General features: G+C 36.8%; 1 protein-coding gene across 2 annotated transcripts in view; it reads left to right on the top strand.

Annotated features, from left to right (window-relative positions):
- Positions 1-23,229, top strand: part of Pxdnl (peroxidasin like) — a 488,149-nt gene that overhangs the window by 181,500 nt on the left and 283,420 nt on the right. For both annotated transcript variants that reach the window (XM_048782891.1, XM_048782890.1), the window contains exon 3: positions 21,775-21,846. In XM_048782891.1, coding sequence (XP_048638848.1) covers positions 21,775-21,846 — 72 coding nt within the window. The remainder of the gene's footprint in view (positions 1-21,774; positions 21,847-23,229) is intronic.

The raw sequence follows: 23,229 nt of genomic DNA, 5'->3' as shown, positions 1-23,229 counted from the left end.
TGTGTTGGTACTGGGAAGGGGTCTATCTCCCAGGAATTTTTAATAGCTTGTACAGGTGAGAGAATAGTTAAGATAGCCCTTTCGCAATGCTCTTCTCATATACCTACATCTCAAAAGTATTTATGTCAAAGAGGCATATTTCAGGGAGATATAGGTTTTCTTTACTTGCTACTGTTGTCTTATACTGAAAAGTTGAATATTAGCAATGAAACCTAAAACAAAGTCTCAGCACTTAGAGGGTGCAGTCTTACTAACATTTCGTACATTTCCATTCATATTTATTGATCTAGAAGTTGTTATATTTTCAGTTCTATTTCTTTTAGTTTCCCAGCCACTATGTGGCATGTGTGAAAATGAAATGGAAATACAGCATTCTTTTTGGTATTGCTGTTTCCAGTAGCAGCTAGAGAATGAAGAAACGTCCATTTAACAGAAAAGTTTCATCTTGGAAGAATGTAATTCTGATTTTGAAGTTAACTAAAACAGATCAACAGAATGATTGTATGTTCTATTTGCCCTGTTTTTTTTTTTTTTTTTTTTTTGGTGTGGGGGGGTACCTACTGTTAATCTTTTGCAAATTAAAATGACCAAATATACAGTATCATAAATCATTTGATTTCAAAAACTAAGTAACTTCAAATTAATCTGCTTTTGAGTTTTATGTGCATTTATTTAATTTAAAAGACTGACGGAGATAGGGATGGCCTTTGGCCAACTGTCAAACTGGCGAATTATGCATTTGATTTATTCCTCTCAAGCTTCCCCAGGGATTCTGTGTTAAAGGTCCAATTTCCTTGCCCTTCTCAGAGCCTCTTTTCCTCTCAGATATTATATATAAGTATATTTGGTCCTCAGTATCCATGGTCTCTGCATCTCGTGTATTTAACTAGATGCTGATGGAAAATATGAAAAACAAAACAAAACAACTGTACTGAACATTTACAGACTTTTACTTCTAATCATTATTCCCTAAACAATATAGAATAACAATTATTTACATCGTATCGAGTATAATAAGTAATTTAGAGATGATTAAAATATATGGAAGGATATGCATAGGTTATATGCAAATACTATCTCATTTAATATAAGGAATTTGAGTAGATTTTGGTATCCCTGGGGGTCCTGGAACCATTCTCTCATGCATACTGGGGGATGATTATATATACATAGATATTAATATAGATCTGAATACAAATATGTGTGTATTTTTCTATAGAAATATTTTTATTATTTTAGTTTTTTTTATCTCCAAGAAGTACTATTTTGAAGAGAATTTGTAGGGGAAGTATACCTTCTATGGTTCCAGAGGGAGTTTGGGGACCACCCCACATGCATAACTCTCTCCTCTCTTCTATGTACAGCTGCTCTAACACAAGCATCTTAGAAAAGTTCCAGAAAACATCTGTGCAGATTTTTTGAGTGCATGATTTCCTGGGTTTTTTTTTTTTTTTGTTGTTGTTGTTGATTTTGTTTTTTTGAATGTGAGACTCAGAATGTGTTGCCTGCTTGAGCCTCAGATTGTGCAAACACATTAAAAGGTACAACCTAATAACCTGCCTTAATTTCTCCAGGTAAATTCAGTTCAGACATAGGCTAAACCCCATCTGCTGAATGCTACCATGTGTGGATTGCAGATGATCTTTGTAGGTTGGCATGCACCAGCCTTTGATTTGATAGTGAATGGCAGTCTGTGGACAGAGTCCCTGACAGGGTGAAAAAGGGCAGAGACTCTTACACAGACACTCCCATGAAGGCATCATGTTCACACCGCTACAGTGATGGCTGTTTCATGCTGCCATTATAATGATGCCATAAATTTTCTGATGAGCTAAAACATGAAGGAACAGAGGATTGATCTGAAAGTCATATGGAGAATTTCCATCTATAAAATTATATCTTCATTTTATTGTGGGTTATAAATGTGGTATCCCAGTGACTGTTCATCACTGTTAAAATATGTTATAAGGAGGTTGTTATAACTAATTCCTAAAATCTGTCAATGACTCAAACTTAGAAGGGAGCCTGGCAAAAATCTCACATAGGAGAAATTAATTCAAACTGAATGCCTGTTTCTAGCTGCAAGTTCATCTCACAGCTAAGTCTATATAGGAATTTGTGACTCCATTTCTGTACTTTCTCCTCCATTCTTTTTCCAGATTTACTGAGACTGGATTCTCTACATTGATTATGCTAAAGGAAATAATTCCTGATCAATTCTGAGATATACATTTCAAGAGACAACACAATCCAGTCTGTCATTATAGAACAGTTTTATGCCCACCATACTTAGAGCAGATGAAATCAGTTGCAGATAATATTGTCTATTTACTATTTTATGTGATAGGCATAGAGAAGTTGGCAAAAAGAATAAGACAGTTTCTTCTTATGTTAACTGAACAGAGGCAAAAAAGTTATAAGGTGTTTTTTTTAATAGTAAAAGTGAATTCACTTGCAGTCTAAAAAATATAAATAAGAAGGAAGAAAGAGCACAGATATACTATTTTTTTAAAGAGAGAGAGAGAATTTTTTAATATTTATTTTTCAGTTTTCTGTGGACACAACATCTTTATTTTATTTTATGTGGTGTTGAGGATCGACCCAGCACCCCACGCATGCCAGGCAAGTGTGTTACCGCTTGAGCTACATCCCCAGCCCACAGCTATACTATTTCATGTTATTCTGTTAATGGGGATTTGTACAATGTACAACATAGAGATTAATTTGAAAGTCTCAAAGAAGAAAACCACTAAGAACATCTGATTTAGGTCACTGGAAAAGGTGTGAAAATATGCATTTGATTTTCAGCTAACAGTATTAAGTAAGCTTTTTGAAGTTCAACTATGAAATGAAATTAGGAATATATAAAAATCAACTAAGGGGTTTTATTCAAAGATGACCAATAATGAGAGAAATTTAAATAAATGATTTAGATGTTTGTGTCGGTCATCTTGTACTTTAAAATTTTCATCTTGAGAAAATTTCTCTTACCAAAAAGTTATTTCCAGATTGTTTTGCTCTCTGAGGAGCCCCATATGTAATTACTTTTGGGGGATACATTTAAGTTCTTCTCAGATTTTTGTGCTATATCATGCTTTTTAAGTACAGGCAGATCATTCTCATTTCTATAAAACTTGTACATAAGAAAAATGTGAAAAATTCTAAAACTAGTTTTTAAAATAATTTGAGTGAATCTACAAGTTGACATTTATTATAGAATGATCTGATCAAAATAATTGCTGGAATAACAGAATAGAAATTATAACAGAATGATTGGTTGGTGTTGAGTATTCTATTCCTTTTAGATTTTCTGATTCTCGAAAGAGAAAGTCAATTCTTTAAATTTTAATATTTTAATAGACATTAATTGTACACATTTGGAGGCACAATATGATGCTTTGACACATGTATGCAATGCATAATCATCAAATCAGGGTAATTAGCATATATAGTACCTGTAGCATTTATCATTTCTTTTGGAGTGAAAACATTCAAAATCCTCTCTTCTAGCTATTTTGAAATATTCAATACAACATTGCTAACCTTAGTCACCCTACTGTGCAATAGAACACTGGAACTTATTCTTCTTGTCTAATTACAGGCTGCTTGAAAATCACTTTTCACTCAATCCACAGGCAGTGAAGAAAACAGAAAAGTGTTGTGACTGCAGAGGGGTTATGCTGAGTCCAGAGGCACTGAAAATCACTCCCTGCTCCTCAGGGTCTTTTTTCCACAACTGGAGAGCCAGAGCAGAAGGGGTTGGGGCAATTAATACTATGCAAATTGAATAATTTGGATGATGCTTAGAATGAGACCAGACCAAATGACTATAATGGTCTCCTAGTTGAAGCACTTGCTCCCCTAATCAATGACTAATGCTGCTAGCTATTGAAGCAATGTTGAGTGAGGCAAATAAGAGTCTGGCTTCTAGAAGTTTGCATTTTAGTGGGTGAGACTGACAAATAAGTAATAAGTACAAACTACATAGATGGTGAAATAAATACAGATCATTATTAATTCTACGAAGAAAATAGAAACAGGGAAAGTCTGAGAGGGTGACATTTTAGTTCAAGTATGTCTGTGAGGAGTTGCTAAATCATGTAATGTGTGTATACCTGCGTTATCTCTTATTGGACTTCTTAGTAGCATCCAATACTAATGACCACTCCAGCCTGGAGACACTTTTTTTCTTTTTCTTTGCAAGTTTGTCTTTCTCCTCCTGCTCCTTAACCCTAGCATTACCCTGAGTCATCCCTTCCTCTTTTTCTAAGATCTCAGGGGTATCTCATGTTCTTTCCTCTCTGCAGATACTGTCTGTATACCAGTTTATACTCCGATTTATGTCTCTAGGCCTTATCTTAGTCTCAAGACCTGAACCACTGTACTTATATTTTGTTTCTTGTGAGCCCCTCAGATATGTTCCCTCCCAAACTGAACTGATGACCAGCCCCAATTAAACATCTCCCTTTCTTCCTGGCCATATTTTATTTCTTAGTGGATATTGATTTGACTCTCTGGAAATTCAGACCTGAAATCTGGGACTAATCTTTGTCCTCATGTTCAATTGCTTGTCAACTATGACTGATTTCAGCTCTGATCTTTCAGATCATTTTTCTTCCTACCTATGGTATTAATTTGGATCCTTGCCAAGGCTCCCTTAGCTGAGTGCATTGACCTCGTATGTCAGTTTCCCTGGGTCCTTACAGAAACAGCACACCAGTTGGGCATTCTGAAGAGAGCTTAGTTAAGGCACTATTATGAAGGTTGGAACATGGTGTAAAGAAACACTAGGAAAAAATGCAATATCTGAGGCATCTTGGTTCATGGACAGGGTGGCTCCTAAACGACAGAAATTTATTTCTCCATGCTGGAGGCTAGAAGTTCAAGAACAGGTGCCAGTATGGCCAGATCCTGGTCAGGGCTCTCTTCCAGATTGCAAATGCTGACTTCTCTGTCATCCCACATGGCAGATTGGGAAGGGATATCACTGGTCGCTTTTTTGAAGGCACTGATCTCATCATGAGGGCTCCACTTTTCTGACCTGATCACCTCCCAAGGTCCCCACCTCCTAAGATCCATCTCCTGGGGCATTAGGGTTTCAACACTGAAATCCCAATACAGACCACAGCACTATGCCTGGTAGATTTTACCACCCTTAAAGGGGCAAAGAGGGAGAGCAAAGGCCAGGTAGAGACACAGAGGTGCAGAGAGAGTTGTGTGGAGGAAGATTCTCAGTAAGAACTGAACTTTAGTGGAGGCAGTCAGCTGTTTGCACAGATGAGGGAAGGCAGCCAGTGAGTAGATACCTTAATTTTTCTTACATTTTCCTCTTTGACATCCCACTACTGCTCCCCATTGCCTGAGGCCAACTGAAATCAGAGGACAGAGGAACCACCAATTCAGGCCCCAGAGGACAGTTCAGGGCAGGTCAAGGAGGAGTGCATCCCAGGAGCAAATAAATTCTCTAACATGCTTTCTCAAGTTCTAGCCACTTTTTACTGTCTTCCTTTATCTGCTTTGAATCTAAACAAACAAAACAAACACCACCACCATTTTTGTCCTCTTAATTGATATTTGTGAATGCCATTTTTCCATTGGCTAAAAGGTGTTAATGAATCTCCAGCTTTCAGTACAAGAAGGAGCATTTCTACAGGGCATCCGAGGTCCTTCATAACCTACCTCTCTTTGTTCCTTTAACTTTATCCATCTAATTTCCTTCTTAGATTTTTAAGCTTTTTGAGGGCAGATTTGTCATATAACTTTGAGAACTGCCAGACACACAAATAAGTATCAGCTATATTTAAACATTTATTATAAAATATTCAAGACCCCTTAAGAGGTCTAAAGCAATATAGTGAACATCCATGTAATCACCAACCCAGTTAGGAAACAAGCTAATAATAAACCTAATTTCCTTCTTTTCCTACCACGAAGGTAATTTCTATACTTAAATTCTTTTTTTTTTCATTCCTATATATTTATTTATGTTTCTAATAGGGGTAGTATGTATTCCTAAATAACTTATGTTTTGCATGTTTAAAATTTTTATTGTGATGCCACACATATTGCTGATACTATTAATCATAATAATTTGAGTGAACAGATGAATATATCCAAACAATTTTTCTTTACTACTAGCTCCAAAACTCAAGGTGGTATGAAGAATTCTAAGATGATTCCCAATAACCTACCTAAGGGGACTTCCCTTGAGTATAGGCAGGGTCTTTGTGTGAGATAGGATATCACTTATATTAGTAATATTACATATATCCATTCATCACTCACTCATTTATACTCACAGTGAAAATACGTGTGCAATCACTTACACTAATAGCAAAGGCAAAAGGATTTTGCATATTTAATGAAGGTCCTTAATCAGTTGCCTTTGAGCCATTTAAAAGGGAGATTCTCCCATGGAGGCTTGGCCTAAGCAGTTGAGTTTTTGTGGGGATGGTAATTAGCAGACATGCTCTTTCTAGCTTGGAAGAAACAGCATGCTGTGAACTGTCTACAGAGAAAGGTGGTTTCTAAGGAGGGTCTCAGTGCTTCAACTGCATTCTGAATTCTGACAACAGCCTGAATGAGTTTGGAGGAGGATAATGAGCTCTAGTTGAGATGCCTTGATTTCAGAAGACTCATGTGTAGACCCCTGGGCCAAGGAAACTGAAATAATAAAGTGATGTTGTTTTAAGCAGCTGAATTGATGGCCATTTATTTGTTTTCTAATTACTTTAGAGTATGTCCTTTATTAAACATCTTCCAAGAATATCTTGAAAAGATGAGGAAAAACGTCTATATATTAACAATAATAGTCTATTATTTATTATTGTTGTTGAATACTATTAGGATCATAATAGCAAACATTTAATTTTTAATTGTTACTTTAAATTTTATTTATAATATTTATTTATACTATTAGAAAGAAAATATTTGCATGCCCAAGGCTGGGTACCATGTCAATGGAACTTAAAAACATTTTTTTTAAGTGCTAAAGACGAATTTATTGACTAAAAGCAATAGTGTTTAGCTTTGGAGAAAGAAATGACTGATGTTCAATCAAAATATATCAGAGGAAACAAATATGGGAACAAGTACTTATTTTACCCTTGGTCGTTTTTTTTTAACTTGAAGAGGAATAGACCTTTTGAGAGGTCTACAAAGAGAAATAGACCTTACATTTGCCTTAGGGTATGAAGCAAGAAATGTTGACAAACTTCTCAACTTGAATGTCAGGGTTGGTGGCACAAATAATGGAAAAATGGTATAATATCTTCTATAAAGAATATATTTTAGAGGTAGGCATTTATTTATGAGACTCATATATAAATTCATTTATGGACTATACTTATTGGTATTTACTATTAATGGGCAGTAAATGTAAGGGAAATTTTGCTCACTTCTGTGCTTTATAATATAATATAGTTTTTAAATGTGTTTATACTTGTTAACTCTCAGATATTTGAATACAAATTTAAAAACATTTTAATCCAATGTAGAATCTGGGTGCCAGAGACTGTTGGGATATAGTAGAGTTGCTTGAGAGTTCTTCTCATGAGGACCAACAGGTGTAATTTGTATTTAGGGCAATCATCCCAAGGAACAAAAACTTTGGAAAAACTTTCGAAATCTTTATTTTAAAATATTTTGATTCAGCAGGGTGTGGTGGCACAGGCCTGTAATTCCAATGGCTAGGGAGGCTGAGGCAGGAGGATTGTGAATTCAAAGCCAGCCTCAGCAAAAAGCTAAGCTACCCAGTGAGACCCTGTCTCTAAATAAAATACAAAATAGGGCTGGGGATGTGGCTCAGTGGTTGAGTATTCCCGAGTTCAGTCTCTGGTACCTGTAGGGGTTTTGTATTTGGGATTGGGGTTCCTGATGAATTCATGGCTGTGGCATGTTTGGTGCTTGGGAAAGTTTTTGTGTAAAGGCATAGGATGCCTGGTTGTTATGGTAATGCCCTCCATGTTAGAGTCTTATCAGCTTTGACTTTAATCTTAGGTATACAATTTCTGGGAATAAAGGAGCTTGCTTGCTTGATAACTACAATGTTTCATCAAGTTCCAGTGCTCCTGGAGCTGCCTGCCTAACAGTAACTTCAGACAATGGACCGTCTTGAGAGTTGCACAAAGCTTCTAACATTGCATATTGTAACTGTGAAATGTAACTCCAGAATAAGCAACCTTACTGATACTGTAAACAATAATCTCCTTATGGTACTAATGACCTAATTTAAACTTGGACAAAGAGCCACTCTGCCACCTTCCCTGCCTCTGCATCTTGGGGAAATATATATATATATATATATAATCTCCAATTTAAATTATTGTGCTCATTCCTGGTGGCTAGAAGTGAGTTTAAAAAATGCCAATACCCTGTTACCTTGATACTTATGCTCCTTAGGCAAATACTGACAAATGGATAAAGCAGGACTTTCAGGATATGGTACATGCCACCCATGCTCTCCCCAAGGCCCTTCACAGGCCAGACCACAGCCATTGCCCAGGTGTGATGGTGGTTATCTGGTGATGCTGGAAGCCTCTCTCTTCCCATGAGGAAGCGGTTGAAATAAAAGCTGCCATCTGGAGGAATTTCTTCTGGGAACTGAACATACGATTTTGTACCTCTTTTCCCTCTAACTGTCCCTGGATTTTCCCGTTGCTCCCATGTCATTCTTGCCCATAGGGTGACCTTTCTACCTGAACTTACTGCCCGTGGCATGTCTCACCCAGTGACTCCACTTGCTTCTGTCACCAGGTGGGCCCATTCTGGCTTGATTCCTGGGAGCTACCTACTTCTAACCTCTGGATTCTTCCTGCGTTACTCTTTTCCTTCTTTCAGATACTCTCGCCAGCCCTAATATTTAATCTGTAAGAGTTGAAATGGTAAGTTATTTCAACACCCAAATACAGCCTGTGAGTACTGTATGTCCCCTTCTTATTAGAATCTCCTCCCGGATATTTGAAAACTGAGGAGTCGAGAAACTGGAGACTATGACTGGGATCCTTCTGTGAGCTCAAGGCTCTAGGGTGGTGGTTCTTAGAAAGATGTGGCCCCCTCACCTTCATAGGGAATATTTGGAATAGTTCGTCACCTGTTGGTAGAGCCCAGGAATGTTGCTAACCAGCCCACAATTCTCAGAACAGCACCTCTCCCAACGTGGAATTACCTGGCTTCAGATGTCAATGACACTGAGATCTAGGAGACACTATCATCAACTGCACTTCCTGATGTATCCTCCCCAGGGGAACCTTATTTCCAGGTAGTTCCCCTGCCATAATCCTCATCCTCTATAAATAACCACTTGACTTCCTTCTCGCCTTCCATTTTCACAGAAATTATCTTCTTTTAATTCCAAATCAAGTGGGGCCATCCAGATCAGTTTTTATTAATGCGTTCTCCTTGCCAATCAATGGGGAAAAAGCTCAAACCTCAAAATATAATGTAATCAAGAAGATTTTTTCCAGGATTCTACCAAATGACTAGGAGTTATTCAATAGCATTTCTTACAGTGAAACAGTCTGTCTCTTAAGTTTGTCATCCATCCTTACAGAACCATGAAAGCCTTAAAGACAACTTTATAATAACAAGGGGTGACTCTCAGGATGAGATCTCTAGAGCTCTCAGGTTCATCCTGGTAGAACTGGGAGAAGGTCAGGGGACCTGACCAGAGAGCACTTCATCAATTCATCAATTGACTATTTTGGTATTCAAGAGTTATATAGAAGATGAAGTTCAATGCAGAGAAGAAAAACAATTTTATTGTGTCCCACTTAGTCCTCACTTTCACTATTAATATCTTATAGGAAAAGGAAACTTGGAAGTTAGCAAAAGGGGTCCCAAGAAGATGATCCACATAACATAGCAACATGCCCCCTTGGGGCATCACTCTCTCTTTTTCTCCCCTGCCCTCTAGCTTTTCCCTTCCACTTTCTCCCCCTCCTCCTGCTCCTCCCACTCCTTCCCCCACCCCTTCTCCCCCTCATCCCTCCCCCTCCTCTTTTCTCCCCACTTTCCTTCCTTCCTCTTATTACACATCCCTAACACCTTTCATGCACAGGGTCAAGGTTCTGGTTCCGACAAGAAGTTCAACACTTTCAAAATAAATTTTGATAAACTGGACATCCCAGGACAGCAAAACCCAGTGAGAGGAAGATGGAGAGCAGCTGCTCGTTGGCTGTAGCTTTTCTGGACAATGAACAGAGATTCTTTCCATGCTTGCTCCCGTTCTTGCTGGGCTTATGGGTTGGCTCTTGATAGATTCCACCTGGCCTGGTTGCTTCTCCTCCTCTTTAATTTCTGAGACTATGTGGTCAGTCTTGGTGACAATTCAGTGAGAACCATTCCAGCCTTTGAGGGTTCTGTTCAGGCTGTCAGAGCCTTGCAGAAGCAGTGTCATCGAGGCTGTAGCTGATTCATTTATTTATTCTCTAAGGCATAAATTCTGTTCACCCCCTGGTATGGCTGTCAAAAGCATGCTTCTCACCTCCAATAGAATTTGGAAAGATCCTGTGGTAGTTTTACAGCTTAGACATCATGGGGTTATAGAAAGACAGAGCTGCAAACAGTAGCTCTTCCTCCATCATTTTTTTCTTATTTATTTATTTATTGTTTATATATGACAGTGGAATGCATTACAATTCTTATTACAGATATATAGCACAATTTTCATATCTCTGGTTGGATACACAGAATATTCACACCAATTCGTGTCTTCATACCTATACTTTGGGTAATAAGGATCATCACATTCCACCATCATCAATAACACCCTCCCTCCCTGTCCAATCCCTCTGCCCTATCTAGAGTTCATCCATTCCTCCCATGCTCCTGCTCCCTATCCCACTATGAATCACCCTCCTTATATCAAAGAAAACATTCGGCATTTGTTTTTTGGAGGATTGGCTAACTTCACTTAGCATTATCTTCTCTAACTCCATCCATTTACCTGCAAATGCCATGATTTTATTCTCTTTTATTGCTGAGAAATATTCCATTGTGTATATATGCCACATTTTTTTATCCATTCATCTATTGAAGGGCATCTAGTTGGCTCCAGAATTGTGACTTGTGCCGCTATAAACATTGATGTGGCTGTGTCCCTGTAGTATGCTTCCTCCATCTTTGTTAGCAGTCCTTCCTGTCCCCAAAAGTTGCTTGGCACCCTTGTGGGTCTTGGTGGGGGCCTCAGAAGACCTGGTGCAGTTTTTTTCAGGTGCCCAGAAAAGGTGGCCAAAGTGGTGGTGGCAAGGTGGGCTTCAAGCAGCCAAGGGGATGCTGAGTGCAGCCTGGAACCATCACCATGTCATTTATTGAGCTGAGCAGCCTTTGTGGGCAGAGGATGCTCTCAACAGTATAGTGATTACCCAGAATTTTTCATCTTCTGGCTGCAGTGAAGTAGAAAGTTGATTGAGAATCAGGGCAATTGCTGCCAATCCAAGAGCCAAAAATAACTGGACTTTATGTCCCCTTTGCTTTGACCATTAGGGATTGCAGCCTCTTAAAAGAGATAAGAACATATTCATTGCTTCTATTTGAGTGAATTAACTCTCACAGAATTAACTCTGGTGCTTGTCCACTAGAAAGCTTGCGATGTGAATGGACAGTCATCGGATGGGCTCAGGAAGAAGCTCCTAGCTGCCTCCCCTCCCCATTTCCTAAAAGCTTCTAGCTGTCCAGTCATATACAGAAGGCTGGGAGATTATAGAGTTTGTCATTCAATGAAACATTTGTCTTTAGCATGTCCTGTTAAAGATATGGATCAAGCAGTTCAAATTCTACAGTATATCCAAGTATGTTAGTTTATGAAAAAGAAAATCTCTTATGGGGAGGCTGCCAGTGACTCCCCAGGTGTCTTTTTTCCTGCCCAGAAGGGTATAAGCCACCAGAGAAAATAAGTCAGAAATAGTGAAGAACAAAAGACTCAGAGCCAGAAAGAGTTTTGAAGCAGAGTACCTGATAGATTCAGCCCACACAGGAGCTGGAGCTGGATAATTAGAAAATGGCTCCAGTGGTTGCTTTAAGGGGGTACATCAAAGGCTGGTATAAGGTTTCAGGAATGGAGTCTTGCTTCATGATATCTGCAGTCAGAAGGTTGATGGGCATCTTGGCAGGTTACACCCATCTCTGAGAGGCTGTGTTACTACAGCAGGTCACCCCATCTCCAGTGCTGTGTGGGACCAGGCAGAGCTGAATAGGGCTCACAATGTGTCTGGGTGATCTTGGCCACAGGAAATTTCCACTGGAAGTTCCCAGACACCAGATTCTCCTCTTCACTGGCTGCGATGCTGATGTAATCCACACATAGCCCATGGATGGCTTTTGACAATCCCTAATACAGACATTTTGGTAAATGGCATGCAGAGGGGAGGTGAGTTCTTCCTGAGGTGTAACAGGACATTTTTTTCAGGAGCAAAGATTTTGTAGAAGGTTATGGAGGAATGTTAGGAAAAACAAAACCGCAGTCCAGAGATGTCTATTGAACACTTGAAATATAGTTAGTCTGAATTGATGTGTTCTTGTTTCATACACTCAGACCACAAAACATGTGAAAATAAAAGCGTAAGTATTTAACTTTTTATATTAAATACACCCTAGAAAGATAATAATTTAGGTATACTGGGTTAGATAAATATATGTTATTCAAGTCAATTTCACCTGGTTCTTTTTACTTTTTAAATGTGGCTACTAGAAAATTAGATATAGATACATGGCTGTATTTTGTGCTCAAATTATATTTCTATTGGTCAGAGTGACAATAGATGTAAAAGACTCGTTTTATCTTGTTAAACACTCTGTTCCTTTAAGTTTGAGTTTGATTTTTATACAGTATTATTTTCAATAGTGGCAAGTGCATATAAATGTTTATTGTATTTTATTTTTCTTGAACTATACAAAGACCAGAAAGATGATCTCTCATCTGTTCACCATCCCAGGGGAACACACCCATTCACACTTGTTAGCAGGCAGTCTCTGAGAGGTGCAGGTTCACTTCCTTAAAAGTGAGCCAGATTGGTTGTACACACTTGAAATCCCAGGAGGCTGAGGCAGGAGGATTGAGGCCAGCCTGGGAAACTTGGAGGGACCCTAACTCAAAATTTAAAAAAAATTAAAATGGCTGGGGATGTGACTCAGTGGTGAAATGTCATTGGGTATAATCCCCACTACCACGAACATATAAAAACAAAATCAGAACACAACGAAACAAAACCTCCTCCTCCCCAAAAAGTAACCCCCCAAAACCAAACCAACCAACCAAACAAGCCAATCCCCAAAAAAACAAATGCTGAAAGTTTTCTCTGATATAAGGGGGTTGACTCATAGTGGGATTGGGAGGGAGAGCATGGGAGGATTAGATTATTTCTAGATAGGGAAGAGGGATGGGAGGGAAAGGGAGGGGGCAAGGGATTAGCAAGGATGGTGGAATGTGATGGTTATCATTATACAAAGTACATGTATGAAGACTTGAATTGGGTGTCAACATACCTTATATACAAACAGAAATATGAAAAATTGTGGTATATTTGTGTATAAAGAATTGTAATGCAAAAAAAGTACATGTACAAATTGATGTGAACATACTTTATATACCGAGATACAAAAAATTGTGCTCTATATGTGTAATAAAGATTGTAATGCATTCCACTGTTGTCATGTATTTAAAAAAAATAAAATAAATTTAAAAAAAGGGAAAATAAGATAACAAAAACACTGCCATGAGAAACAGATGCACATGTCATGAGCCTCAGTATTATAAAAATCAATTTTTAAAATTAGTTTCATTATCATAAAAAATTTTGAAACAAAGTAAGACAGTTAAGGTTAAATAAATTTTAAGGTTTCTTTAGGTCTAAAATTCTGTGAGGCTCTATGCTACAAGATTACTTCACCCCCTTATCTCAGGTATAGTTAGTTATCTGTCGGTTCAATATCCTCAGATTCAACCCACCTCGAATGGGAAATATTCTAAAAAATAATTTTGTCTGTACTGAACATATACATTTCTTGTCATTATTCCTAAACAGTATAACAACTATTTACATGATGTTTACATTGTATTAGGTATAAGAAGTCATGTAGAGAAGAGCTAAAGTATATGGACAGATATGTGTAGGTTATATGCAAAGGTTACATCATAATTAAGAAGATAATTTGAGCAATCTTTGATTTTGGTAGCAGTGTGGAGTTCTAGAACCAATCCTATGTGGATACCAAGTGCTGGATATGAGTAGTTTAACAAGAAGAGAACTTGATTGTTAAATGTTAGTCATAATTTACCAACATATAGTTTTTGTGATTTTTTTTAGAAGGATCATCTAACATTAGTTTTTCTTTTAACATTTAAAAAAACATTTTAAAATTGATAGGATTCATTACTAAACATATATTTAAGAGTCCTATCTTTGACTTTGGATTTTACAATGTATTTAGCAGATTGATATTATCCTGTTTATATGACTTTCTCGTTTTCTTTTTAAAAGATTAATATTTACATTAATATTTTAATGTGTATATCTGTATGTATTTCACATGTTTTCACATATATTTCTTTTTTTGTATTAGGTAAAGCATTATAATCATAACTTTTGGAAAAAAAATAGTCACATGGCCAAATATGGAAGAAAGGACAGAAAAGTTGAGAAGCAATCTGACCTAATTAATATTTCAGCAGATCTATGAAACTATTCTTTCAATTTTATAATTTCACTTTCTTACTCATCCAAATTATATTTAATTATTTTTCTAGATGCACATAGATGATGAGAGAAAGTTACTGTCTTTGACTAGTGTATGTTCTCATCTCTATCATACTTACATCCTAGAAAAAAATTGTATTTTATGTGGTATAAAGAAAGTACATAAGAAAATGCAAAAATTATAGGTGTTTTCTCCTTTATGATAGCTCCTCTTAATTTTTTTGACTTTATGGTAGAATAAAAGCCATGCATTCAGTAGAAACTGTATTTGAAGTTTTGAATTTTGCTCTTCCTCCAGGTAGTGATATGTAATATGCTCTGGTGATGCTGAGCACTGCAACCAGCTGCAGCTCACAGTCAGCCACGTAACTGCATGGTCACCTCATATAAAACAAAACCTTGGTTTTGGATGAGGTTGCCCAACTATCTGCTAATGCCAGTGTTCTGAGTGCTTGTAAGGTAGGCTAGACGAAGCGATGACATTTGTAGTTTAGGTGTGTTTAATGCATTTTTTACTTACAATATTTCCAATTTATTACAGTTTTATAGGGTCATAACCATGGTAAGCCAAGAAGCATCCATAATCCTTATCTGATCAGGGACAATTTATAAACATTTACCTGTTCTATCTAAAGTTTGGGAGACATTTACCAAAATTAAGTAATTATTTCTGAGTAGAGGTGCTTTCAAATTTTCCTTGTGCATATTTATATTTTAAAAATTGCTACATAAATAATCCATGCTAATTATAGAAAACTTAGGAAGATAGAAAACAATTAGAATCAAATGATAGCATCACAGTTGCACTAAAATGGAAGTTGTGTGAGGATGCCTATTTTTAGTACTGTACCAGCTAAGAGGTGGAGGTGTTTGTGCATTGGGAGATGACACAATAGCTGTCATATATATGTATGCATGTTTGTATATATCCATGTATATTGTATCTAGATTGGGAATGGTAAAAAACTTGAAATTGTGATGTTTTAACATAAAGATCAAAAACTTTTTAAAAACCTAAAATCAGAGGTAAAATTTAAGTATTAATAATGGATTTTAGGAACTGAATGTTTATTTACTTATTTTGCAATGGTGTGCCTTAAATACCAGGCCTTATGCATTCCAGGCAAGTGGTCCACAATGAGCTCCTCCCCCTCTCCTAGGAATTGAATAATTTAATAAACTAATTTTAACATAATTTGAGGGGTAGGTTTTTTACACTGTTCTAATATGTTGACTATATTATAAGAAATGCCACCCTTCATTGGCTTTGGCATAGAAATAAATACACCCTCCATTTAGTTACTGCTCACGATAGTAATTATTTGTGGTAAGAGGAATCATGAGCATGCGGCCACTATTTATCCGTACCCTGCTTCCTGGTTTAATAACACACTTGCCTGGCAAATTCTTTTCTTTACTCCTACTTACTTCCCTTTTAAAGCATCTAGTTTGTAACTTTCATAATTATTAAGGATGAAAGTCTAAAAGAGTACCTATTATCACCATTATTTCAAAGTACATTTTAAGAGGGTCATCAAGTCTTATTGGGTATAAGATAGAAATGAGGTATCATTATGGGAAATACTATGTTTGGCATGGGAGATAACTTCATGATTCAAATACTCACAGTCAACTAAGAAGTGGTTAGAAACAATAAATAAGCGAAGTAAAGAAAGTTACAAAACTAATGTTCAAAATTCAATCTCTCCTGTATTAAAAAAATAATCAGCTAGGAAATATGTTGTAATAAAAGATTTGCTTTAAATTGGGAATCCAGAAGATGAAATAGCATGAGCAAATTTAGTAAAACATACATTTCGGTGTTCGTTTTGGAAAAAAAAATAGTTCTAGTACATATTATAAGCTAAAGCTAAATTTTTTGTATACCAAGAATTCTTGACAAATCAAGAAAGGCAAGCAATGGAATAGAAATATGGAACCAAAGATGTGTTCATAAATGGCCATTAACATAAAATTTCGGGATAAGTATATCGTTCTTTTACTTCAGTCTTAGATAGTCATTACTGACTTTGGCCATGAATCTCTTACTTGGTAACAATGCAAATAACACAGGAATCATAGATAATGCTTATTGAAAGTTTTGTATTCTGTTTACTTCAGGAAACATGGAAATGAAATGCACAACCTCTCCATGTTAAGGGTAGCTGAACCCCATTTGGGGGGTGTTCAAAAGATAAGGAGGACAGTGAACTTGTTGGATTTTTAAAAGAATTTGTCCCTCAGAAAGATTTCACATGTATACCTGCATTTCCTTTTGAGGAATATGCATGAAGTGAAAAGCTGATAAAGTCACTAGGTAATAAATTTGTGTTCTGTAAATGAAAATGAGCCAGTTCCTTTGCTTTATTTCCCACCATTTTGAACTGCAAATGATTTATATGGTGCCTAAAATAATATAAATATTTTTCTGTGGTATTGGCAATGATAAATTATCCAGAGATAGTCATTACTGACTTTGGCCATGAATCTCTTACTTGGTAACAATGCAAATAACTCAGGAGTCATAGATAATGCTTATTGAAAGTTTTATACTCTGTTTACTTCAGAACACACGGAAATGGAATGCACAACCTCTCCATGTTGAGGGTAGCTGAACCCCATTTTTGGAGAATGCCCACATGAATAGCAAGCACAATCATACCATGCAAAAATAGATCAACATTAGCACCACTTACCAAAAAATCAAACACACATTATAAACACAACAAAAAACAAAAACCTGTTTCATTTGTATGTAGTTATAAAGATTATACTTTCATAGTAAATCTTGGCATTATCCCAAGCAGATATTGCATGTGAGATGCAAACAAGTTCTATTTTACTTGTTTCTCCTATTCGGGGTTTATTGTTTATTTATTTAAAAAATTTTCATTAATGTGCATTAATTATAGATCTGTATTGATTTCTTTGGGATCTGCTGCTAGAGAGTTATTATGTTCTTTCAGAAGCATCTTATTACCTTGATTGTTCGTATTTCTTATTCTCCTGTGTTGAGATTTGTGCATCAAGTGGATCAGGTATCTCTACAACTTTTGTGGAGTGGCCTGATCCACCATAGGGGCCACCACACCCATTAAAGGACTAGCCACATAGCGAATACACACTCTGTTTGGAACACAGAGTGGGTCTTTCCAATTCTGCCACTGTATGCACTGTGTTCAAAGTCATTAATCACAGCCAGAGAAGCTACAGGGGGACAGCACTATGTTACCCAGCTGGAATTAGAGCCAACTGGGCATAACAAATCAACACCCAAGGCACATCCTCCGGAGAATGCCTTCATGAATTGTATTTGGCCACCCCCATTCACATGTACCCAAGGGTAGGGGACAGACAGCCAAGGGTTATCAGGGTCCTCTCACCATGTCACTGTGGCAAGGCAGGAGTGGAAAATAAAGTGCACCTTCCTCATCTTGTTAGTAACAGGCACTTGAGTGCAGCACAGTGAGGAGGGGCAGCTGGAACCCTGTGGGTACCTGCCTTTGGTCCCAGCACTGGTGTGGGTCCACATGTGCCTGGTCACACCTGTTCTCAGGGGGCAAGGACCTGCTCCTGGTTCTCAATGGGGGCATCCTCTGCTCTCTGTGTTCTACCTACCCCTCATCCCTACAGTGCAGGCACCCTGGGCTTATATCACAGTCACTCTGCTTAGGACAACACGTGTGTCTGATATATCCAATATGTGATATTGGATTCTTGAGGCAGATACCCCTGAAACCATAATAGCAGAATGTGTGTGGAGTCTCAGAGATGGGGTGTGCAGGGTTTCTGATCCCTAGAACAATTCAAACAACAGTAGGTCCCTTCTCAAGATGGCTCCTGGCTGTAGTAACCTAGGTTTTCTTAGGAGATGATGTGAGATTCTTTCCCAAAGCAAGACAGCTGTGCAGATTTCAGATTACTTATCTAATTAGGCTCTAAGCTTGTAAGGATTGTATAACTTACAAAACACTTTTATTTTTCCTAATAGCCACATTATTTTTTCCCAAAATATTTCCAAAAGCACAGTCTACATTTGTACAGTATGAAATATATGAGTGTGCATGCTACAGGAAGGCACTCAGTATTTCAGCAAAAATAAATAAATAAATAGATAGATAGATAGATAGATAAATAAATAATACAATGAGCTAATGCAGGTGATACAATGACTCATTGGTCTAATGCTGGTTCCTCTTTTCTCCAAGGGCTTGATCATCTGAGTAATCATCTGTCTTTAGAAATTACTTTTCTTTATTTCTTCAATAAAAAATGTAACATTTTTCTTGTAGGAAATTTTGTTTGCTTCTTTTTTTCCCCTCCTTGGCATTGTAGGCAATATTAGGTGTATTAGTCAGCATTCTCTAGAGGAACAGAATCAACAGGAAGTAAAATTATAAAAAGGGATTTATCTTTCTGGCTTCTGCAACCAGAAGCTGGATAGTCCACAATGGCTGGAGAGCTAGAAGAACCAGTCGCTGCACAGTCCAAGAGGTGGAAGTCCCAGAATAAGAGGGATCAAAGGTGCTACCCTAGTCCGAGACTGAAGGCTTCTGCAGAATCACTGGCAGAGTCTACTTTGGAGGGGTGAAGAAGTGCGAGTCCGATATCCTCAGATGATCTAGCAGCAGTCAGGAACCTGTTCAAGAAGAATGGAGCTTGCATCTACTGCTTCTTCCTTGCTAATCATTCCTAGACACACCCTCATTGACATTCCCTTAAGCCTCTTAGTAATTGGCTACTCTTAATCCAATCAAGTTGGCAATTCAAATTATCCATTACATAGAATATAGAGCACAGCTACAAATTTACTGAGCTTGTGTTGATTTTTGGTGACAGGGCATTAGGTATTGTTTTATGTCCTGAATTTCTGTAGATTCACTCATAAATTTCAATTGCATTTTATTTATGAAAAAATAAAAGAAAAATAATAGAAATGATAGTTTCTATAATTACTTAATCAAAACACTGCTAGGTGAAGAATCCATCCATTAAAATTATGATACAGATATTTTGATGGAAATCACGGTGCTTTGAATAAAGTTTGACAAGAAATATGTGTTGGTGATTGGAGAATACATTCAACTGTGAACCACTGTAATGGATTTGGATTTTTGTTAACAATAAAAACATTTTCAAAAAACCTTCAAATTAAATTGTTTGATCTCATATTTTAGATTACTCATATTCACAGTGAATTATAATGTTAAGTTGTATGTTTTACTTTTGCCATAATTTAGATAAGTACATAAGAATATGTGGAAACATAGATTTCTCACACATTTTATATATTAAACAAAGATTAATTGCAATACATAGTATCTTTTCCTTCTCTTGGTTGTGGTTTTGGTCATAGATGACCAAAAGCATCTTTAAAAAAATTTTAATTGTAGATGGATACAGTACCTTTATTTTGTTTAGTTTTTTAATGTGGTGCTGGGCGCTCTACCACTGAGCCACAATCCTAGCCCCTAAAGCATCTTCTGTATAAAGCAAATTGACTTCTTTCTCTTAAATACCACATCCTTGGGAAAATTAAGAAACTAGTCCCTCAAATTGTTTCCTGTGGTCGGTGGTTCATATGAGATTGAGATTACATATATTGATCACATTATACACATCCCAGCAGAAGTGTAAATTACATGCACACACATATTTTATTCTATGTGCATTAGAATAATCATTCTCTAAGTAACAGCATTTCTGTGGTGGTTGTTTTGGGATCTAAAGGAAAGTGTATGAATTGATTTGGAACAATAAAATGAGAGTGTGTACAGAGAGATTAATTAAATGAGAGATTCTCTTAGGACAACACATGTGTCTGGTATTAATCATATATTAACTAGCTATGTTGATTTCAGCCTGCTTAAAAATTTCCTGTGCACATGGTAGACTATAAATTTTATTGGATCCTTGACTAAGGAGTATCCATGACAATTGGCATTATCTCTGGCTGGCATCACTTCTAATGCTGTAGATTTATTGTTCTGCCTCCCCAGTGGCCAGAAGAACTCTAGGCAGTCTGTCACAAATGGTGAAGAGTGGCTTGGGTAACATCACTGGGAGTCACATAGTGGCTTCAGATACTATTTGGGGTACTTAGCAGTGAAGCCTGTGGTGAACAGGTTAGGAACAGATAAGACTGGAGATTTGTGGGCTTCCTGTGGCATTGTATGTGATGACTAAAATGATCACTTGGCCGAAGCACTTCCGTTTTCCTAATCAGTCACACACACACAGAGAAAAAAACAAAAAAAAAATTCATCATACACTAAAAGTGAGCCCTCCAGCATTTGATTCTAGCCATAGCTGTTAAGAAGCTTTGGGGGTTTTTGATATTTGAAGACCTTCAGAGATAAGTGTACTAAGCCAGTTAGCACACATTTAGACATGCCACCACAATTTAAATTTGAAAGAAATTTTAAGTGTATTTATCCAAAAATATGATTTTCATTTGCCAGAGTACTCTTTTCAAAGCTTTCAAAGGTACAGAAAGGTGATTTTCTGTAACTTGGTTTACTGTTCAAATCCAATTTAGTTCTGCCACCTGTTATTTTTCTCCTTGGATTTGTTTTTTTAGAAGTCATTTTTAGAGCCTTTGATATTACTATATAAGAGCCTCACATCCTATGGTGTAATTGACTCTGGGTTTGATAGTTCAACAAATACACAATGAGAGTCCATTGTGTGCCAAAAGCTGTAATGTTTATTTTTCCAAGGAAGCTGCTTCAACCTAAGTGTTTGCAGCTCTCCATCTGTTAGTTTAGGAATTTGTCCCTTTGTTACTGTGACAATATTGATAATTTCTCTTTTAGATGATAGGCTTCAGGAGATGGAGAATTTTGCCTTTGGGTTTTTGATGCTCTTCTAGTGATATTTTTGGGATAACTTATTATATTTTTGAATAGATTAATATAGCCTTTCTAAATAGAAAATTAAAATTTCCAAATTTAGCGAACCATGTCACCATGTTAGTAAATATTTTTCTACTGTGCAGAGCATTACACTTAAAAGTGGAACGGTTAAAATGTTTGCAGAATCAGCTTCTCATTGTGGAATTGTTTGTTTGTTTTCTTTTTAGTCTTCTGAACAACAATCAAATCAGAAAGATTTCCAGAACTGCTTTTGAAGGACTTGAAAATTTGCTGCATCTGTAAGTTCTAAGAAAAACCAACAATGGCTTCTTTTGTTGACTGATTATTTTTGCCTTCTTGATTATTTTAACCTAAGCAATTCTTTACCTTCCTGAGAAGTACTGGCAACCTTGAAACAGAACTGTTAAATGAACATTTCTAAGGACAGCAAAGTGTTTCTTTCAATAGATCGTGCATCTGAGGACATTTGAATATTAATGCACATTTCTATCCTTCCACCCTTGACACGCAATTCTAAATTGGAGAAAAATAAAAACAAAGTTTAATCAATACTTCACACTTATATCTAATTAATCAATGATTATAAAAAATCCACAAATCTGAAAGGAACTTTATGTTAATAATTCAGTCATCTAAGACCTTTTGAGGCTGGTGAACACATTACAATTAGGAATGTTAATCAACTTGGGTAGGAGAGAAATTTTGAAAAAAAAAACAGCTTATAAATATGACCATTGACAATTATCAAGCTTTTGATGTATTATTACTGATAAATGAATAAAAAACACTTAAAATGATTGCTTAAGTCAGAAACCAATGCATGTTGATGAAATGAATGTTGGATGGTGGAGAATGGATAGGCTTATGTGGGAGGCTGAAGAAAGTAAGCACAGGGACACTGGTTTCAGGTAGGAGTGAGTCCTGCAACTTCCTTTTTAAAAAATGTTAAAGACAACTGGAGGTAAAGCTTAGTAGTAGAGCACTTGCTTGGCATGTGCCAGGCCCTGGGTTTGATCAGTAGCACTACCAAAAAAAAGTATTAAGGAGGTAACTAACATTTTTACACAAAAAATGTCTACTTGTAGATCCATTAAGCAATTGGTCTAAAAAGTGATAGTAATTCTTTTAAAAAGAAAATGCTGTCCTACTTTTGCTCTAATTTACATATCTGTTGCACTTTGCTGAAATGGAATTTCAATTATACACCAACCCAAGAGCTTTATAGCTTTCTTGTTTTGAGATGCCCCAGCCCTAACACACAGGTCTCCCATAACTCTTTCCATTAATCCACCATAATGTCTTGATTTGCTGCCCTAATCTTGCACAGCCAATCTAACATGATCTGCAGGTGCATGCCACTTTTGATCTCTACCAAGCTTTTAGACCAGTGCTGTAAAAAGTCTGCTCTTTGTTTGTGAAGAATCTTGACTTTCTCCCTGTTTTTCATCTCGATCCTGGCCTGTGGTTCTCTACTTACGGGCATGTCAAAAGTAATTCCCTACAGTGATAAAAGTAGTAGACTAAACAAAACAAAAAAACCCTATGACTTTGTACATAATGGTTTAGAACAAATTTCATTATTAGTGCTAATACTAAATGTGGAAATTTAGTTAAATTATAGCTGTTAGTAGGAAGTTAATATTGGATAAAATGCTCATTGT

This window comes from Marmota marmota, unplaced genomic scaffold (genome assembly GCF_001458135.2).
Source record: "Marmota marmota marmota unplaced genomic scaffold, marMar, whole genome shotgun sequence".
NCBI classification, from domain to species: Eukaryota; Metazoa; Chordata; class Mammalia; order Rodentia; family Sciuridae; genus Marmota; species Marmota marmota.
This window is presented reverse-complemented; position numbering and strand designations above follow the sequence as displayed.